The sequence below is a fragment of the Tetrao urogallus genome (assembly GCF_951394365.1).
Source record: "Tetrao urogallus genome assembly, chromosome: 19".
Lineage (NCBI taxonomy): Eukaryota > Metazoa > Chordata > Aves > Galliformes > Phasianidae > Tetrao > Tetrao urogallus.
Window position 1 is genome coordinate 7,209,775 of NC_136832.1, and position 21,884 is coordinate 7,231,658.

The 21,884-nt window shown below is 48.9% G+C and overlaps 1 protein-coding gene across 1 annotated transcript in view; it reads right to left on the reverse strand.

Moving 5' to 3' along the window:
- The window catches only part of VAV2 (vav guanine nucleotide exchange factor 2), a gene marked incomplete at both ends in the record, with an annotated part of 97,032 nt that overhangs the window by 10,092 nt on the left and 65,056 nt on the right, over positions 1–21,884 (reverse strand). Inside the window, 9 exons of the mRNA XM_079544870.1 lie at positions 799–885; positions 2,942–3,010; positions 3,427–3,522; positions 4,316–4,415; positions 7,217–7,317; positions 7,937–8,005; positions 9,157–9,255; positions 10,858–10,960; positions 15,735–15,803. Of these exons, the coding sequence (XP_079400996.1) occupies positions 799–885; positions 2,942–3,010; positions 3,427–3,522; positions 4,316–4,415; positions 7,217–7,317; positions 7,937–8,005; positions 9,157–9,255; positions 10,858–10,960; positions 15,735–15,803 (793 nt within the window). The remainder of the gene's footprint in view (positions 1–798; positions 886–2,941; positions 3,011–3,426; positions 3,523–4,315; positions 4,416–7,216; positions 7,318–7,936; positions 8,006–9,156; positions 9,256–10,857; positions 10,961–15,734; positions 15,804–21,884) is intronic.

Here is a 21,884-nt window from a genome sequence, read left to right on the forward strand (position 1 = left end):
CACCCCACATGGGGGATAAAGCTTATCAGCCTGCAGCTCTGAGCACTAAATGGATGGGCTTCTTTAGGGCTACGAGCACACAAGTGATAGGGCATGGAAGGCTGGCTGGTGCATGGCAATGGGACTGCAAGTTTGAGACCTCTGGAGTTTGGAAGATGAGATTCTCCTTAAAATACATCCTCAGGAAGAGCGGTCAGGCACTGACACAGGCTGCCCAGAGAAGTGGGGGAGTCCCCATCCCCAGAGGTGTTCTAGAACTGCAGAGATGTGGCACTGGGACATGGTCAGTGGGCATGGTGGGATGGGTTGGGGTTGGTATCTTAGAGGTCTTTTCCAACCTTAATGAATCTGTGATCTCCTTGAGATTTTGGTGTGAGGTGAGTATTGTATGTGCCATTTTCCAGATAGGCTTTGTTATGCTTTCAAGAGCAGGAATGTCCAGTCTACCATTCTGTCTTACTAATTCCAATCAAATACTTAGATTAGGTCGCAGACAGATTCCTATTTTGGGGGAGTTCTTGGATTCCCTTCCCTACTGATAACATGAGAAAGTTGGAGGAATGTTTTCAGTGCTTTCATCCAGTCTATTTCACAGCGAGTTTGTTTTTTCTTTTTTGATAAAGCCACCATTTTGATACCAACAGCCAAAATATTATCGGTGGCCAGGGACCATAGAAACACGCAGTGATGTTACTTGAGGCAGCACATCAGATTCAGCAATAATTGCACAGAAGGAAGCAGTTATGTTAATAATCATCTAATCAAAGTTGGGAGTGAGAGGAGGATCTTCCAACTTACCAGATTTTCTATAGAGCTCTGAAATTCGCTGATCTTTTTCAATGTCTCTTTGTCTCTCTTTACTTCGTTTATGTACATGGCCAAGTCCTGAAGAGAAAAGTGAGCATTGATTTTTTTATTTTCCCCAATAGAACCAACACCTTCAATACAGCAGCTAGCTGAGTTCCCACTCTTTCTCCTTGCGTGTGTTTGGGAGCTGGACCAGCAGCAGCACTGCAGGAACACAAGCAGCACAGGATGCTGCAATCACAGGCAACACCAGACGAAAAGGAAAAACAGCCCAACAGAGTTCTGCTGTGTTACAAGTGATAACAAATGAAGCAAAGGAGCCCATGTTGGCATCCATCGTGGCTGCCTGTGCCCCTGAGCTGCATCCCAGCACCTCGGTGTGTGCTGTGCTGGCAATGCAGGAACATTTCTGCTGCAGTTTCTCCCATTTCCCATAAGAGGGCAATGCATGAACCCAGTAACCCAAAGCATGGCATATATCTGCTGTGAGCCCAAGCAGCAAGAACCTCAGCTCACCTTAATTCCCTTCACCCCCCCTGGGAAAAGAGCTCTGAGCCATTTTCATTATCAAAACACCCATCTCTGTCCTACAGTAGAATTTCCAACTGTGCAATGACAATTTTGTAAAATGAGGAGACGCTCTGTGGTTCTTGCTCTTCTCTGAAAAAAACCCTTTGCTTGCCCAAATGTTGGCCCAAAGAGAAAGAACCCATCCCCTTCAACTACAACTTCTTACATCCTTCCAACCATACCTCCCTATTTTCCTATCTGCTCCCTGCCTCCTCGTCCTCAGCAAGAGCTCCTTGTCATCTTGGATTAAATCTGAGAGCGGAATTTTTTAAGACACCCCCTCCAGGCGAGACCTTCCCAACACAGGCAGGGTTAATCACAGATGATAATCACTGATTGAAATGACAATACTTATAACATCACCAAACGCCCGAGCCAGGGATGCTTATGAAGAGCAACAAAAGTAAAAGCCTCACGAATGGAGGTCAGCATCCTCCATCAGTGCTCGGCTGTTCCCTCCTCCTGAGCAGACCATCCTGTGTGCAAAAGGGAAACCCAATTCCAGGGCTGTTGGGTGACTTGAAGCAGCAACGTGCAGGCTGGGTCTGTAGGGTTATCCCCATCCTCTGGGGTTCAGCCCTGTGTGCTCAGGTGCAGGGACGACGCAAGCACCACTTGCAGCCTGTGGGTGCAACTCCTGCCCCCTCCCTGTGCTAATGATGACATATGCAAAGTGAAAGGGAGTGAAGCCCTTTGGGAAGGGCAGCTCCAGTTGTGGATACCCACCCCCTGCACAGCTCACCCCATAGGGCACCGACGTCCGCCAGCAAAGGAGACAGAAAGGCTGGAATCTTGATGGAGAGCACTACTGTAAGTTAAGCCCTGGTTTACAAATCAATTAAAATCAAACCGCTCTGCTTCCTACGCCCCTTGGCTAGCCCAGCACTTTGTTATGGGGCAAAGAAAGCAAACAAACCTCTCTGATGACTATTGGCAGCTTCCTCCCAAAAATGCTGACTCTGCAGCAGAGACTGCATCCATTTATTTATCAGCAGCAGCAGCAGTGGGTGCTGCATTACGGGGCCATAAGCAGGGTTTAACAGCTGTCACCAGGTCTGCTGCTTTGTCTCATCAGCCAGGAAGGACATTTTCAGGGGAGTGGGATTTGTGGCACCAGAGGGAATCCCTTCTCCCTCTCCCAGCATGGTTGTTTGAGGCTGTACTGTTCAGCAGCGGAGCGGGAATGCAGTGTCCTTCAGTCCTAACTAGAATGACCTACATATGGGCTTGGACTCACTGGCTTGCAGGGACAGTGGCTAAAAAGGTCACCAAAGTTATGTAACTGTGGGAAATGCAGCGTCACTAAAAAGCTGAGGTTCAAGAGGTAGAAAACAAAGTGACCTCAGAGCAAACAATCAAGGCCAGGGATGAACCCTGCAATGCTCTTGAGAGAGAAAACCTGGATTTTATGGGCTGAATTCTGCCGACAGTGATCCTGCTGCAAGTTTGGAGTGCACAGCAGGGAGTGTATCCCATCAAACAGCAATCCACACACACGTGCCCTAAAGGAGAGCTGCCTTCCCCACGATGCTGGACTGTCCGTCCACCCACGAGTCTGCTGTACCTGCATTGCTTCCAGAGCCTCCTTCAGCTGCTGCTTCTCAGGCCGGTCTGATGAGTGGCTGAGCAGCTCCTGAAACACAAAAGCACGTGGGTATATGGGGAAAGCACTGTGCATCAATCTGCAGGGCTGCAGCTGCTGTGCTGGCAATGGGACGGGGCTGGAGCCAACGTGCTGGTGCTGCCGAGCTCCCTTTTGCAGAGCTGACGGCAGGAATTTCACACATAATCAGATTATATGCAAGCTCATTTTATATTCATTAAGTGCCACTCGTGGCTAACAAGTGCAGAATTACCCCAGGTCACCATGCTTTAAGAGACGGCACAAATACTGCGGCGCGTTAAGGAGCTCTCGTGATTATTTTATTTGAAAAGGGGAGAACAAACCCTCCCCGTGCATCTGGCAATGCTTTGCTCTCCAGCATCAAAGCCTGAAGTTGCTACACCAGGATGGCAGCTGGAGAGAAGTGCTAAAGCTGAAACGCTTACTTTTAACAGGAGGTGGTATTTCAGAACTCTCTGCATGGGAACCACCAGCAGATCCTGCAGCTTAAATTTCCCATCCTGAACCTTCAGCGTGCATTCCTGGGAGAGAAATCAATACGTCAGCAGTGCGGCAGCTGGGGGAGAACGATGACAGCCCACCCCCCATAAGAATCCCCCAAAGTCCCACGGCTGCAACATTTTGCTTCTGTTATTGAGGAGGAGCTCACAGGGGCTGGGCCCTACAGCACAGCGGTCTCATGCAGCTGAGCTACTGCAGCTTAATGAGATACTGCTCATTAGGAGGGCAGGCAGTGCTCCCAGACCTCGGGAAATGTCAAATGAAACACATTAGCTTAACTCACCTCCTCCGTGGCTTGAGAGCATGCACTTTATTTGTGGGGGGCTCAAAGCAAGCACGCAGACAGTTGCTGTGGTTTGGCTGATAAGGATTAGGTCATTAAGATAGGCTAATGTGATCGCATGAAGTTTTGCACTGCTGCCTTCACCCAGACCCATTTAAATATGAGACTGTGCTGTGTTAGCTGAGGGCTTCTGTGGGCCAGGGGGAGAAAAGCGAGAAGCACAGGGCAAGGGGAGGCTGCTGCAGCATGCAGAGCACGTGGCTCAAAGCTGATGCAAAACCCAGAGAAGATACTTAAAAAGACAGAGCCTTCACCCCAAATTGGGCTGCTGCCCAAAGAGTAAAGGGACATTTGCAGAAAGCAAGGCAAGGTGCACAGACAGCCCAGCAAATACAGATTAGTGTCTAGACTAAAACTGGGGAAAAAACAGTGCACCCCTTCCAGGGCATCTGGGTCAGCTTACGCTGTCCTGCTCCCCAGCAAAAGGGCTTTGGGGTGAATGGGTGCCCTGGGTGCCCCCAGTTGCTCACCTCCACCTTCTGCCTCACGTCGTCCCGGTTGGCGATGAGGTGGTTGAGTGTGTTCTGGGCGTACTCCATGTGGCTGCAGTACTTGCCATAAATCAGCAGCCTGGAGAGGGGGAAATGGCAAATGTAATTGGAAACACTTGCTGGCTGTTATAACCTGTTATAAAAGATCTATGTATGTATATATGGCGAGAGGACAAGGCGAATGGCAACTCCCCCATGTCGCTTCTTAGCAAAGTATTAGCACTCTTTTACTGCAGCACTTTTAATGCTGAAGTCTTTTGCAGAGCTGGAGGCTGTCAGGGCAGTTCAGCAAAAGGGGTTCTGCAGCCCCAATTCTATGGGTGCTACAAGGTCAGGCTGGAGGGGCTCTGAGCACCCTGTGGTTGTCCCTGCTCACTGCAGGGAGTGGGACCAGATGGTCTTTAAAAGTCCCTTCCGACTCAAATGATTTGATGGTATCCCCAAATTTCTGGGTTCCAGCCAGCCTCATGCCCTGTCCTCCTGCAGCTGGGGCTGAGCAGATGTTGCAGCCACGGCTGCACAGCGCAGGGCTTGCAGGATACTGCAAGGGCTCAGAGAAACCCGATGCATTGCTGACTGTTCTGTGAAATGCACAGAGCAGGGAGCGCTGACCCCTGCAACCCAAGCACACGCCTTGCTGCAAGTTGGCTTTTGCTGCTATAATCCATCTGATGTCTTCATCAGCTCCGTGACTCCCTGCTGGCGATGCTCTGCATTTTTGGCTATGCCACGCCATGGTTTGCAAAGGCAGAGCAAGGGTGCTCGCGAGCAAAACAGCTTCCCTGCACCAAAAATCCACAAAAATCCAGGAAAATCCACTTCCCAAGAGCATTTCTCACCGGCGTTTCTGAATGCTTCACCAAACACAAAGGCAAGGTGCTTCAGCAGCACCCAGAATGGCTACGGTGGCAATTATTGAACCTAATAAGGGAACAAGAGGCTTCAAAACCCCCCTTGAAGCCCAGGGACACTCAGCTGGATGTGCCCCAGCAGAGCTCCACGTGCACAGCAGTGCATCGTGTGCTCCTCACAAGGTGTGCACTGAGCAAGGAGCGGGTGGTGTGGTGACAGCAGCTGGTGACAGCCTTTGGCAGCACAGCAGAGCTCCGTAAGGATGCCCTGGGCTATAAATCTAAACACCTGACAGCAACAGAGCAGTTTTGCTGTGGATTCCCCCTCCTTCTCCATTTTGCTCATTAATCCTGCACGACAGGTTTAGGTCCTTCCCCCCCCTTCCCCACTGCTAACTGTATTGCTGCTGATAAGACACATATTCCATCACTCGCTGGAACTCATCCCTTATTTCAGGGCCCTTCTTCTCAAGGGAGACAGAACCCAGCACCTGGTTGATGCTGCTCCACGAGCATGGGACTCACACCCAGTGGTAACTGAATTGGGAGATTTATGGGTTGTGCCACCCCGACCAACCTGCAGCCAACACAGATCAATCTGTTGCCTTCTCCCCTTGACAACTTCTGAACACTCACAATAGTATCTGGCTTGCCAGCACTTGGAGAGCCCCAAAGAGGCTTTGGGAGCATAACTCCAAAGCCCCAGCTTTCACATAAAGAGTTACAAACCAGCTCCTTTTTAAAGAGCTCTGCAGAGCAGCGGAGCAATGCATCATCTGGATGGGATGTCTCTGAGGACACGGATGGGAACAAGAGCCCTTTGTCACAGGTACATCATCTGGGAAGGAAGGTCCTCGGCACAGGGACCCAACAGGACTCTGAAAGACACTTCCAGTGGAGCAACAGCACCTCCCCATATGAGCTCTCCTCCTGCCTCCCATCTCTTTGCTGTAATGGGACTGTGTCCCTTTTCCCTGTGGATTTTCCCCATGAAGGAGAGGGCCTTGCTGATTGAGCTCAGGTTGCTCCAAACGATTCAACCCCAAGAGCTGGCTTTTGGGGTCCTTTTCTTGGTGACATTGGAGCAAGTTCTCAACATTTCAAAGTGTGGCACCACCTCTGCTGTGGCCAAACTCTCAGGGATGCTCTGCCCCATTCCTGCTGTGCTCATAGGAAAAGATTCCTGCCCGGGGACAGCACTGGTGTGCACAAAGCTGTGCCAGGAATGAGGAGATCAAAACCACCTAAATGAGCTTTATAAGCATTTCTGAGTTACTTGCATTCTTCTCTGGACCCTTTTTTTTTTCTTTTTTATTTAATTCAAAAGCATTTGCTTTCTAAAAGAGGCACTGTGAGCGATGGAATATCTGACCTTATGGTGTATTATTAATGCAGACGGTATTTCTGGAGTTATTGACTTCTGAATGGCATTTCTATGTCTAGACACTGGTTTAAGCACGGTGAAATAAAACCCTGGCACGAGTCCACAATGAATCAGGCCTTTGATTAGTATTAAGAAATATTAAAGACTTTTATTAACCTTATCTTTGTGTTCTGGGACACTCCTCCTTGCAGCTGCCAAAACACAGAACCTATTATGTTTGCAAAAGCAACTTTCACATTTACTCATCATGCACTGGACAGCACCAATGCCAGACATGACTATTTTTTATAGCTAACCCTTGCTTTGATCTAACCAGACAGACGTCTCCAGCAAGGACAGATCCTGCCCTCGAGCCCCTGCAAGGTTTGCAGGAGGAGACAGTGCTAAAGCCCATGAAGATGAGGAGGCTTTGCTCCGTTCTGGTCCACCACAAACATAACGTCCCCACCTTTATCCCCTCCCAGCCACCTCTGTCCACATGTTGTATTTAAGTGCAGGTACCTGGTGATGCTACAGCATCTAGCTGCTAAATGACTGATAGGAAATTGCTGTGCTGAGATGCACCTCATGGTCCAAAATGAATCCTACAGTTCAAAGCCCTGGTTTGTTAAACTGGAGTTGTCTGAAGGCTGTGTTTGCTTTTACCTCTCTTTGAATTCCAGAAATACTTTAGCCAGGCTGCTTCCTCCAGACATCATAGAGACATCGATGGCTCGCAGGAAATTGAAATGCACTTTAATTAGGTCCTAAAACAAAGAAACAATCAATACTTTACACAAACCCAAAGCGAGTGGGCAAACAGAAGGGCACGCTCACCTCTTCCTCAGGCAGTGATGCTCACTATGCAGCTGATTTTAAAATAAGCCATCCTAGTGAGGGATGCACTACATATCGTGGCACTACACGGCCACGATAAGATGCAACGTGGGACCAACAGAGCTGCACTGAAGCCCCCTGTGCACAGCTACTGGTCCATGAGCAGGGCAAACCAATGGGGCCCACAGTGTGCTCAGCCCAGTGAGGGCTCTGTGCTTCACTCCATCCTGCATCCCCATCAGGCTTTAATTCTGCAACAACCCAGCTGTCTTCCCAAAGCACTGCTAAGTACTTTGTAAAACACAGACAGGTGAAGGCTCTGCTCTGCAACATCCACCTCATACAATTATTTCCTTACCTAGAGTTTATATAAACCCTAACTTTAAAATGAGCACTAAAAATATCTTTTAAAGCCACTCAGCACACAAAGGGCTGAACCTATCCAGAAGAACACGCCAAGAAACGTGCAATCTGAAAGCCTTTCTTAAGCAGGATGAAAGCTGAGCTGCCACAAAAAGAGCAAAGGCTGAAAGCAGTTTGTGCCATTACCTCCAAATTGATGAAGATAGCTTCCATGTCTTGCGGGGTCAGTACCAGCTTCAGTGGGTTCATGTAATTCTGCAGGAGGCAAAGGAAAGGGGATTGGAAGTCAAGAGTGAATAAGTGGGTTTTTTTTTTTGGTTTTGGGTGTATATTTTTAATTTCTTTATGATGAATCTGATGGACTCTCCACCACATTTTAATCCTCAGCTGCAGCTGTGAGGAGCTCCAACTTATCTCTTCAGCTCTTTGTATCTCTCACGAGAGTTTTGCCCTTGAAAAAGAGCAGCTGATAGGATTACATTGGAAATGCCTTTCTGGACAAATACCTACATTGCTTTTAACTACAAAAAGCCCAGATTCAACGCTCTGCAGAAAGGATCCTGCAGCCCATAATATGCCATTGGAACCTGCAACTCCTCCACAAGCCTTTATGAAGGAATATCAAAGCAGCAACCTGACCAAAACAGAAGGTTTATGACTACTTTCAAAGAAAAAGCACTATTTACACACATCAGAATATTGGCTTGGAAAATGGGAAACGTCATTTGATTGCGCTCAGGTTGCAGATGGAGGCAAACCATTACAAAAAGGAGAAACAAAAGGGTTGGGGTGATGAGAAACATCAGTTTCATTTTCCCTATTGTTCTCTATTCCTGCCACTTTTCTTGGAGCCAAAATCACCTCCAGGCTCTGGCAGCACCCACAGCTCCACCATTCATTTTATTTCCCAAGGAAGGCCCAACCATTGTTTATCAAAACCAATTAAAACCCAGCAACTCGAGCAGCGCAACGTTGCTTTTAATCCAATTAATTTCAGTGACAAGTCGGAGCAGCTCAGCACTTCTAAAAAACACCCAGAAGAAAGGAACCATCGAATCACCCAGCAGCAACCAAAGCGATAAGCTATCTGCAACCCGGCTCTGATCAGAGAGACGCCCCGGCTGCACGGAGCTGGAGCTCAGACCCAGGGGCAAGAGAACAAAAGATGGAATTTCTCAATCTATTTCCAATCAGAAAGAAATGCACATGCTTGGCTCTGACCGCACGTTTGTTCTTGTTAGGATGTGTTTCCCATCTCCTCCTCCTGCTGCGGTTTTACACGCGAGCATCGATGCTGCTGTGTCACATCAGCCAGCTCCCGTGCAACGACCACCACAGCACGACTGATGCAGGACTGAGTGACGAGGTGGAAGGGTTTGGCATTGAAAGGATGGCTCAGCGCTTACCTTCTCGATGTCTTCGAGTGTTTTGTAGTATTTGGCCTCCGTCTCTTGGATTTCCAGCAAACAGCAATTCCTTTTGTCATCTTCTGTCATGCCCATTTTCTAGAGAAAGTTAAAGCAACGCATGGTCAGAGTCTGAAGGGTGGCACAGCTCCAGTTCTGCCTCCAGTGCTGGCACAGTCAGAACAAGTGCAGGTTAGGAAAGGCAGAGGAGTACTGCCATTGGTTTAGGTTAAAGGGAAGAATTTTTATCCAAAAAACACAGGAAGAGACCTCGGCTCTGCTATTCAATATGTTTCATCACAGACAGCATTGCCTTTTTTCCATTTATAACAACTACATCACCAAAGATTATCAGTTAAAGAAGAAATGAGAGATAAATGCTTTTTTTCTCTCTCTGGTTTTTGTTTTGTTGGTTTATTTTTCCTTTTTTTTTTTTTTTGCTTAAGATGAAACTCACAGCAGAGCCTAAATGGGTCATAAATAATATGTTAGACTTATACAAATCCCCTGCCAGGGCTGCCAATTCTCGTGGTTTTAGGTCAGATCTGATCACACATACATGCTTTTTCTCAAAGCCTCAACTCCTGGAGCCGCTCTTCTCACCCTTTCATTTGCAAAGAGGAGCTGAGAACACGTGCTGGGAGGTGTTAGGGTTTGGGAGGTGATTAATGACCATGCACAGGAATGACCATCCTCTGTACACCATGCTGGAACTCATGGCTTGGACCCATCAGCTGGATGGAGCCTAGTATTTTCATTCATGTCTTACCTGCATATATCTAATCTGAAGCATGCAGAAACACAAGAAACCAATTAGCATTACACACTTGCTATGGCAACAAAGCTTAAAAAAACCCAATATGTAGACAGGAACGTGGGTGACCGTATTAAAAATAGTCTTTCTTGCTTGAACACAGGGAGGAAAGGGAGCCAGAGCCACTGACCCAGCAGTGTCCAAGAAAACACAGAATACTGCAGAGGACACAGCGACAAACTGCCCTCAGTGCCCCTAAATGCTGGGCACCCACACGGTGGAACTGTCGCCCTATTTTTGCCTTTTGTGGCAGAAATTCCTCCCAAAACCTCTCCAATTGGCAGCAGCCCTTGGGCCAACTGGTTTCTGCACCAGTAGCAAAGTGGCAAAATCACTGGTGGCCGCTGGGCTGCTCTGGCACAGCCTGCAGACAGCCCCACGTGCCTTGGCAAGGCTCCTTGGGAACATCTGCACCCAACTCTTGGCTCAAGGCAGGCTGATGGTGCGCAGGGAGCTGTGGACCAGGCGTGAAGTGATGGATGCCTCGCTCAGCACTGTCACGGTCCCTTGCACTGCTTGCAGCCAGAGCTGGGCACCAGTCTGCAGCCTCCCAGTGCCACCCAGCACTGCCACATGCCTGGTGTGGGGGGGATCTGTCACCGAGCTTGTTTTGCTCCAGGCAGCTGCGCTCAGCTGCCGTCTGCTGTTTGCAGGCAGGAGACAGTAATTAGAGTTTACACGAAGGTGGCAGATATTCGGAGGATGGCAGACAATTTGGAAGCTCATAGTGTGATGGAAAGCTCCTCCCAGCTCTGTGCCAGCAGAAATCAGGGCAGCCCTTCTCTTCCTTGCCGCGTTCCCCATCATTCACGGATCCCTCATTTATTTAATGTTCTCCTCTTCCTTCCCCCTCCATCACAGCTCTGAAAACAAATGTAAAGAGTTACCATGGGCTGCTGAACTTCCACCCTGATGATATCTTCGTAGATATCATCGCCTTCATCTTCACAGGGCACGCAGTCATAAATATCCTCCCCCAGGTCGTGCTCACTGCAATGAGAAGGAGAGAGACCGGGGGTAACAGGGAGGCACATTGCTGGCATGGAACGGGGAAGCCACGAGTGTTCATTGCTAGGGAGGGAGAGCAACCATGGCAATAAGAAAAGCCCCTGCAAGCACAGACTGTAAGCTGCCACCATGAGGGGACATCAGAAGGTGATGGTGCTCAGTACTTCACTGCCACACGAGTCTTTACAAAGTCCCCCAGAGGTCTGTGAAGTCCTACAGCTCTTCAGAAAATTCAACCCGCCACAAGTACCAATCAACAACAGTAATTTTAGAGCTCAAGATCTACAGGTGCAGATGGCTAACAGCTCCAACCAAAGTCAATCCCATGGGATCAGGACAGTGAGAAGCACTGGAATATCAAACAGCTTTCACACATTTTGCAAACGATCTCTTTCAACACGGGCATTAATTACATAGAAATATGTTGAGGTGTAAAGCTGTGCTCAAACCGTAGCGCTCACCATTTCTACATCACAGAGCACCGAGCAGCAGAGCACATCTGTTTGCAAAACTGGGCTTTATTTCTTTTCTAAATGCAGTTCTTTCTATTTTTAAAAGCAGATTTATTTAATAAAAGTTTGGGGATTTTAAATAAATTCACTGGCATGATGTATCCATCCCATTCTTCCATAGTGATGCATTGCAGCTGCTGTAATAATGCCCACTAATAGCTGGTGATCCATCTTCCCCTTCCCAAGCGTTGCCGTCACCGTTATTATCTGTACCAATATTTATATTCTCAGCTCCTCTCCTCATCCAGAGCAAGTAACTCCTGCTTCCTGATTAATCTTCCCTTCTCGGAGTGCTGGCTGCCTCTCCATACATCATTTCCCTGCTCAAAGGATATTAGGAAGCGTATGGTTGAGTTGGCCAACGCATCCCTACGCATCAACATCAAACCTTCACCCCAAGACCAAAACACAGACAGCTCCCACACCCCAGGGCCAATTGGAAAGATGCTTTTATCTCATCCTTGCTGGATGAAGCCTTGTTTATGAACGCACATCTCTGCTGTATTGCTGACAAGCACCAGAGCATGCTGGTGCCCAGCCAAGTGGCATGGAGCAGCTCTCTTAGAGCAGCCTGCCCAGCTGCTGGCACTGCTGCTCTGCATCACTCCATCACTCATATTTTGTCTGCCAGAAGTGAGAATACGCACTGCTCACACCCTATGATTAAAGCAGAGAACAGGCATTGGGTGATTTTTGACAGTAGCAACCTCTGAGCGCTCCAAATTTTAAATGCTGGAAGGAGTGGGAAAGCAGGGCAGCTATTTGGAGCATTTATCATGGCAATAGGCTCAGCATCCCCAGCATGCTACACACTGCCTGTACAACTTGAGCAAGCTCCAAGGTGTGATTGAGGTCAGATCCTCTTTTCTGTCTTCACGGGGAATTTACACCTTCACTAACAGCAGCAGACTCTGAGAGTTATCCATAGGGATCAGAGTCTGAATTAGGAGGTTCATGGAGAGCTCTGGGGTAAGGAAAGGGATTCTGTCCTCCTTTCAGAGGAGGACACCAGCGTTTGCTATTACTGTTATTAGGATGGATAGAACCATCTTTGGGCTGGCAGCATCTTGCCCAGCCAAGGAAACTCATTCAAGGCAAAAAGAGGTAAAAGCTTTGCTTATGTAAGGCAGTTTGAGGCAAAAGCAGTGCTGTTGGCTGAGGTTTTCCTCCCTGGCAATGACTGCTCTGTGCAAACGCCCTCCACCACAGTGAACCAACCATGCCAAAACCCACCTATACCACAGCACTGCTTCACTCTGCTGATGAAAAGCCCAGAGCCACCAGGATGGGCAAAAGGAAGGGGGAGAAGGAGCTAAAATAAGACATCCAATAACCAAACCCAAACTCCCAGCCCTGTGGGCAGGACAGGGGAACCTTATAATCTCAAAAATGAGCCTCAAAGAGTTACAGCAATGAATGCAACCTTAGGGACAGCCCGAGCAGGACACAAAAACTGGGTGATGAAGTAGAAAAGATGTGTGCAAGTGCTATGGCTTGAGCGTCCTGGACCACAGAGCAATTTATTTAACTGGCTGGCGTGTGTGGTTTTTCCAACACAAAAAAATAATGAGAAAAGTGGCAGCTAACTTATCATCTCACCTTGGCTTCTCAATTCTTTTTCTTTCTCTTTTTTTTTTCTTTTTTTTTCTTTAACACATTTGAGAGATTCTGCTGATCACGTAATTGCTTTGGGAGATACAACAAAGGTACACTGGTGACAGCAGGGAAAAGAAATACAAGAATATAACAAAGGAGACCATGATGGGGGGCAGCTTATGGATCAGGCCTGTGCCCAAATGAATGGCATCGTTTGGACAGAAGTTCACTTTTAAGGAAAGCACCAGCAGCATCCAGCCCTCCCCATCTGCCCCAATTGCTCCCAGGCTGCCATCTGGCCAATGGCTGAGGATGGGAAATCAGAGAATTTGCTCACTCCCCTGAGAGCCTTTTAGTTCCTCCTCCTCTTTCCATCACCAGTTGTTCTTTAAAAAAAGATCAAATAGTTATCTCCATGAAATTGTCTGTAATGACCTCCTGGATGGGCAGCCCAGTGTTGGTGACATCTGTATGGAAAATGTGCCCTGCCCCAGAGGTGGGAACGAGGCACCAACATCCTCTGCACCCAGCAGGCTTCCATGTGCTGCCCGTGGGCACACAGCTTACTTGTTCACTTTGCTTCTCATGGTCCCAGATCTGCACCTCCATCACAAGCTTGTTCATAATTGGAACGCTTTACTGAGCAGGAATTAACCCAAAATATCAGCCACAACCTGAAAACCTCACACCGGTCCCCAAAACACTGTGATATTACAATGAAAAGTGAAACGTTCCAAAGGGCAAAAATAACCCCTTGGATAACTTGCACTCTCTGTGCACAGATAACAGCACAGAGAGGTGGGGGTGCTTCTTTTGCAAGTGAGAAGATTGCTGCGTGTGGCTTTGCTGTTTGGTAGCAATAGATTCCATGCATTTTGGGTCAATTTACTGCTTGCTGTGCAAACCATTTCCTCGCCTCTGACACGGCATTTGGGACACACTCACCTCCCCAGGGCTGCTGGGTGATGAGCAATACGAAAGGCAAAGCTGCTGGGGCAGACTGAGTCACTCCCAGCCCATGAATGATGCCCTTGTTCTGCTGCTTCGAGATGGGCAGCTGCTAAGAAAGGGTTCTCTCATGCAGCCCCGTGGTTTGCCAGCATGCCAAACGGGTGCCCAGAGCAAGCAGCAAGCTGCAGAGAAGCTTCCTTGCAGAGATGCTCCTTTATCAGGGCAGGAAGGGGCTCGTGAGGCTCTGCAGGGTTATTTTTCCTCTTGCAGATGAACGATATCTCCATCCTATAGGCTGTGCCTCTGCACAACAGAGCACTGATTTCTATGAAGGAATTTGAACTATCCCCACATTTATTTACACACTCCTTTCCCCACTGCTCCCATGTGACGGTGTAAAGAGGAGCTGAATAAGAATGGGCTCAAGCAAAGGGATGAGGAGCAGCTGGAGCAGCTCTCAGCCTCTCAGATCCCAATGCATGCAGCATTCCATCCCATTGCCCAGGGCTGCTGCAATGACAGCCAGCAGCAAAGCAGTTAGAGGCAAAAAATCCCCACAGGTCAGTGCAGAATAACCTGCTGCAAGGCCAAGTCTGCCCGTGCACAAACATTTCTCAAGTGTGCTCATGTGTGTGAGAATGAGGAATTTTAAAACTCAACGTGAAAGGGATTTTGAGAACTTTTGGGGGGGGGAAGGGTTGAAGAATGCTATTCTTGAAAGGATCCTTTTATAAGTTAAAGTTGTATTAAACTGCAGCAGTTGGGACCAAACCACAAGCAGGGGACGGCAGTATCCTGTGTTCCCGTGCTGGCAATTTATGATTTACTTTTGTAATAACCGAAGCCATAAGGAACTCATTGGATTAAGGAGCTTATTATTTATGTTGTGGAACGATAATATTTAACTGCATAAATCCGCACATCCACCCATATGGATTCTCTCTATGTATGAAACAGAGTGCACTTCATAAGCACAGCCCTGGCCCTGCCAGAGTGAGGGGCAATACTGCCATCGAATTCCAATTGGGCCAGCACTACAGCAGATACATTTTAGTTCAAGGTTGTTTGAAAGCCTGTTATATCACCAACACAGCTCAGGGCAGCAAATGCAGGCACCGAAGAGGTAGATAAATATAGATGCAGGATGCCAACCAGAGCACGTAGCGTTGTGTGTGAGGGACTGGCATGGATTTGGGGCATCCCTAACCCAGCAAAGGGTTCATTGGCTGCTCTACCATGCATAGAGGGTGCTGCACGCCTTGGTGCATTCACCTGGTTTTGCAAACTGGGCTGCTTGCAAAAATACACATCACACAGGTGTGTGTACTGCACCACACAGGACCTGTGTGGGTTATTCCCCAACACAGAGGCTCTTGGAACCCACTGCAGGATTTGCATCCGGGGCTTCTGGTGAAGGGGCCCAGCAGTTGGGTTAGGATTCAGGATAGGGGGTTTCCCAAGGGCTTGACCCCACTGAGCTGCCCCATCAACCCAGTCTGACTCACAGAGACGTCTCCCAGGGCTCTCTGTGTGGGAAAGCACAGACCATCATAAGAGCCCAACAAACTGCTGGCAGGACGATCAAAGCAGCCGGCCTGGCTCTCCAGTTCCCACTGTCAGACTTTATCAGACTTTGCTGGAATTAAATTGCAACTTTTCCCGTTGCGTGCCCTCCCCTTGCAAAGCTGAGGACTCACTCAGCCAGCTCCTCCAGGCTCCGGTACACATCATCATCATTCTCTGTGGTCTCCTCTGAAGGGAATGGCCTGCAAAAGAGATGGGCACAGTGTTACTGGTGCTCCTGAACCCCAATGAACTCAGCCTGGCCCGAAACATCGTGCCAGACGGGGCTGATTCCAGAGCAAAATACACATTGCAAACACATTTGTTTTCACTGAGGCATCAGGACATTGTCTTGGCTGCAGTGAGGAGCTGCACCACCCAGCAGCATCCCAAGCCCTGCACAAACAGCCTGCTAGGAAATCAATCCGCATCCAGCAAGTCTTCATAGAATTGCAGAGGTTGGGAAAAAAAAAAAAACATATGAAATCATCAGGTCCAACCCCAACCCATCCCCACTGACCATGTCCCCAAGTGCTGCGTCTACGTGTGCCCTGAACACCCACAGGGATGGTGATGGCCTTGTTGGGATGGAGGAAAGCATCACCAGCAGTGAGTCCCATCAGGACCAGGACGAGGGAGTCCTTACAAAAGCAGGGCTCCCTCATGTTAGCGACGCTGCAACAGCTGAAAGAAGTTAAAACCATGGAGGGACAGAGAAAGGAGACAGAGAAAGGACACCAGAAAGGCAAAAGGAAGGAGGGAGGGAAGTGGATTAAAAAGAGAAAGGGAGAGGAGTAGGGGGAAAAGCAAGAATTCCTTGGCTCATTCTGAAGTAATAATCAACGTACTAAGGAGATGAAAAATATTGCTTTAATTAAAGGCAATGTATTATTGCTGGCATGGGGCCCTGGCTCCGTGGGGCTGGATGCACCTTGTGACACTGACTGCATGCAGACCTCCTGCTGCCCCCACGTGTGCCCTCCTCCCCTGCCCTCCCACCTTCCATTTCACCATAGATCACCTCTCTTGAAAGATTTAATGCACGGCCTGGCCAGACCCTGAATTCGCTGAGTGGGGATCATGAATTTGCCTTGCCTTGATGAGCAAGCTATCTCCAACCTGGCACAGGTGCCAGGGGCAAGGATGGGGAAGAGCGATGGGGCCGAGAGACGGGGCTGTGCCATTTGGGATCAACCCTGTGCCCCAACCCTCGGCACCAACTGCAGCACTGCAGCACCCACACAGCCCACGGGGAGAGGAGAAACCAGAGGTGACCTCTGCTTAAGTACCTCTGGTTAAAGCAAAAACAAGAACCCACCAAGAGGCACGACCTACTTTCTTCTAAACGCTAAATGTTTTGCTTTTCATTCCTGTTTCCTTCTCCAGCACTCATCACGGCAGAACAAAAGTGAAAGAGCTATAATGAACATTAAAATCACAAAACCACAAATCTGGGCTGGAGGTGTAATTGGGTGCTGTGATAAAAACCCCCTCATGTAAGGCACAGAGGCAGCAAAGGGGAAAATATTTCCTAATGAGAGTTTCTGGGAGACGGCAGCTTCACAAGGAGCCCTCACTTTGACCGTGGGCAGGAGAAGAATTAATAACCTGAATCTCTGCAATGTAATGGCTAGATAAGGATGCTCAGAATGCAATTAGGAGGTCACAGCAAAGAGAAGATTACTAAATGAACCATCTAAAATTCAGAGCTGAAGGATGGCCATTTGGACGACGCCTTGGGTTTGCGCTTTGCTCTCCCCAGCTGCCCGTGCAAAAGCCACACGTGGTTCCAGTGATGCTCCCCCTGTTTGTGCTGTGGGAGCAGAGCAGTCAACTCACCCATGCTACCTATGACCAGTCCGAGTGCAGTTATTTAACAGAAAGATAATAAAATAGCTGAAACCTTGGAAATAAAGCGCACAAAGAGCTTGCAATTCCCTACAAAATCCTTACAGACCTCTGGGGTGTGTTACTCTCCATAAGCAGTATTAACTGCAATAGCTGGAAATGCCCAACAGTAATGAATAAAATACTTCGAGACCACTGAAAGCCAGAAGTTTTGCAGAGTTCCCAAATTGTTAAGGTTTGTTTGAAAACAAATCTCTCGTTTAGAATCATTATTTAAGCACTGGACTTTGTTTTTCAATTCATCACCAAAGAACACCTGCTGAGCCATTTACACTCCATGAATGAAGAGCAAAAACCCCAGCAACACCAAACACTGCTGGAAAAGGCTCTTAAGGACCACAATCCTCCCAGAGCAGAGCTCTTACAGACTGAGCCCGCTGCATCCAACAGCATCGTTTCCAGAGATCAAAGAAGAAAACACAAGGAGGATCGATGCTATATGTTTGAGAGCCTAAAAGGGACGTTAAGACAAAGCGATTTGTCAGGGAGTTCAGCTTGACGACAAGAACCAGCACAGCTGATCAGTGCTGACACCCACTGCAGAGCATCCCTGTGATCTTACAAAGCATTCTGGCTGCATTCTGGGATGGAGAGCTCTCACACACGCACACCACGGAGCACCCTGGAAAGGCAGGAGGAGCAGCCCATGGGTGGAGAGCACCCCTGGGTGATAATCAGTGAATATTTCAGGAGGCATCTCACGCACAAAGCTCTCGCCAGCTGCTCAGGTCCATCCCACACCGCATCCTCACCCCTGGTTCCACCGCACAGCCCTGGCCGTGGGGAAAGCGCAGCTCAGGGCTCTGCCTGCCCACTCCCTCCTCTGAATTATTTAAGGTGAACGAGGTAGGCTGCAGCTCTCCAACAGCAATAAGCAGGAAGATTTATTTGTGAACATATCTCAGCATCTGGGCACCTTGTCCTAGCGACTGAAGCCAGCTGTTGGCCTCTGGATGCCATCACAGAGGGTCAGGGATGGGGCAGCTTTACTCAGATGATTTTATACAGTAGCATCTTAGCTTCAAATCCATGTGTGAGAGCAGGATGAACCCAGCACGACTAATCCTCTGTTTTCCCTCTCTCTCCAGTCTGATTTCTGGAGGACAACAGCAGCCGTTAACAGCAGCAGGGTGGCAAAGTCCCACTCACAGCCCTCTCCATGGACCCAATGGGGCTGTGTGGCTGTGAGGCCACATGCATCCTTAGCAAAAACCCATGGGAGGTGGCCCAGCGCTCACCAGGAGCTGGATGCCAGCATGTTAATCTTGCCCTATTTCCCCACGTCCAACGATAGCACTTTAGTGCTTTAAAAAGGGTATGTGACACCCATGAAACCTGAGCTGCTCCCATCTGCTGCCCCTTCTGCAAAGGATTTCGGAATAAATGGAAAGAGACGGAGCCTGAAGCTGCTGCAAATGGGATTCTCCAGCTCTGTTGGGGATGGATGGGGCTGTGCTGAGTGCTTCTGGCTCAGGCAGAAAAACATTTTCATGGCATGGTATCTACAGCCAGCAAGGAGACGAGGAGTTGGATGCAATGATCCAATCCAACTCAGGATATCCTATGAACCATAATTATGCCTTGCAGTAACTCGCAACCCCATGTCTGGATGTACAGATCTGCCAATGAGCCCTTTTGAAACAAACATCATAGCAAGTCAGAAACCCTACAGAAGCCTGTGACTGCACCAAGGTTTTAGACTTTCAAGCTTTTGGTGTTAGTTTTGGTGTTAAGTTAGCAGCTGGCCTCAGCTCCTCTAATTTTGGCCAAGTCTGACCCGTGGGACCCCCTGGCATGTCCTTGCACCACGTGCCATTTGCTTGAAGGCATGGGCTGTGAGTAGAGCCTTCACCCCAAACACCCGAACACATCCACCTGCACCCATGTGTGACAAGAAACCCTTCCAGAGAACAAAACTAGAAGTGCTCAGACCTCATCTGCAGGATCCCAGCAGCACTCCTTTCCTTACTAACATTTGGTCATCAGCTGACACCCAAATGGATACCTCCAAGTTAACTTAGTGACCTAAGCATGAGTGCAGCTCTGCTCCAGAGCTCTGGGACCAGTACTGGCCACATCATCCATCCTACAGATGGCTCTGTGTGCTATGGATCCTTCCCTAGGGAACAGCAAGTGACTGAATCACTGGATCATCCAGGTTGGGAAAGACCTCTAAGATCTCCAAACCCAACCCAAACCCATCTTACTGGGCCCACTGACACATCCCTCAGTGTCACCTCTCCACGGCTCTGGAACACCTCCATGGGTGGTGATTCCAACACCCCCCAGGTCTCTGACCACAGGACTGCCCCAGCACCACGGGTCACTCTTTGGCCATGGGCTCTGACGCCCCTCAGGCTGACACACAGCACAACATTACATCAGCACAGCACTCGTGGGGCCGTCCAAAGAAAACCATGTGGCTTTGCAAGATGCTTGCGTGCAACTAGAAACGCATCCATCGCGGACTTCAGTGGGGTCAGAGGGATGAAGCCAGCATTACTCAGAGCTGCACCGAGGCGGTGGGAGCTGACCATGTGACCCGAATTTCCCCAGCACTGCTCCCAGCCCATCCCTGGGCACATCCCCGAGCTTTGGTTCCCATCTGTGAAATGGGAACAAACCCAGGGAGTGATTTTGGGAAAGTGCTGCGAGGCAGCTGAGAAGCACGCTATTAGCGTCCGTTAATAAAGCAGGGCGGAATCAATTCTCCCTGCAGAACAAGGCACATCGGAGCATACCAAAAGCTGCTGAATTTAATTAAAATCATGCTATTGTGTTACATTACTCATCCCTGGAAAGAACAGCCTTGTGCGGTGCCAAATTTTAGACATGCCTCCTGAAAAAAATTACGATTCGCTGTTATTTGTGGTCTGGAACTTGCAAAAAAATTCTCCCAAGATTAATTCTGATAGAAATTCAGCGAGGAAGCAGCAAGCTTTATCGTCAGATAACGCAAAGATGATGATTCTGCAGGAGAGCACTTCCAGCACTCGGCACAGCCCTCTGCACAGTGCCCACGGCTTAGCTGCACGCCCTGGGTTATCTTTAGCTCCAATCTGAACCAAATAACTTCTGGAGACTACGAGACAAGAAAATAACAGCTCGTATAATTTGATGTTTCAACACATTATCGCTTTTTCTTTTTTGAATTCCCACGTAGCAGCGCTTCGCTCTAGAAAGCAGCGCGATCTCTTCGTCACTTCAGCTCCACTTTGACAATGACAGATGGATGAAATCAAAAGGGGAATCCAGAAACATCTTTCCCAAAGAGAAAATAGAAAACTCTGCAGGCTAACAGTGCAAGATGTCTCAGCGTGGCATGGGCACAGGAGTGGTGCAGTCCTCGTCCCTGCAGGTGTCCTGGAATCATGGAGATGTGGCACTGAGGGATGTGGCCAGAGGGCATGGTGGGGTGAGTTGAGGTTTTTAAAGGTTTTCTCCTACTTTAATGATTCCATAGGGCAGGGAGCCTGATGGTAGCATGGCCCCCAATGGCAAGGAGCTGTGACACAGCAGCATGCCCCCAGTTTGGTTGCAAAGCAGAGCTGTGCACTTCAGGACTGCATTTTCCTCACGCAGAACCGAGGGTGCGGAGGGGGCGAGGGAAGCTGCTTTTATTAGCAGATGCTTGTGGAGTGACCTCAGCATTCCCCTGACCTACAAAGTGGCTGCGCAGCAAAACATCTCAATGACATTTTTCAGACTCTCTTAGGAGCAAGTCTGTGCGGATACATGCTTGCCAAAATAAACCTGTTGCAAGTGTTTTTAGCTGGAAAAGAGCTGCTTGTAGCCAAGGATCCTGCTTATCACCAAAGGAAGAAGCTTTGGTCACTCTTAATGCAGCTCTGCAGGTGCCACGGGGAGCCACCCCCAGTCGACTCGATGACTGTTAGCTCTGTGCCCAAACCTCTGCAGCTTTGTGCTGGTGAGGACTGGGGGCAGCAAGGCAGCCACGCACCAGGAGCTCAAGACTTCTGACAGCTCAGGTCATGCAGACGTGTTTCAGGGCTGTACCCCAGCCCCAGGAGCAGAAGCATCCCTATGCATTTTCAAGGCACGGATCCCTGACGCAGCTTTCTAAACCTGTTTTATAGCAACACTTGAAGTGTGCGCAATGGATACACAACAGCAGTAAAAAATATAATGGGTAGAGTGCAATTACAGCGAGTGCATCAGCAAGGAATGAAACAGTCCTTGTAAAAGCAGCCTTGCAAAACAGCTTCTGCAACCACCTCCTCACTGCCCGAAGACACTCAGGCCCTAATCGTTAGCGACTTTAATTGCTCACGTTTTCACACCCGGATGGATCCACTCCTGCACTGAGCCTCCATCCCCAGGGGCGGGGGGCCCACAGCCCAGCCACCACCAGCACA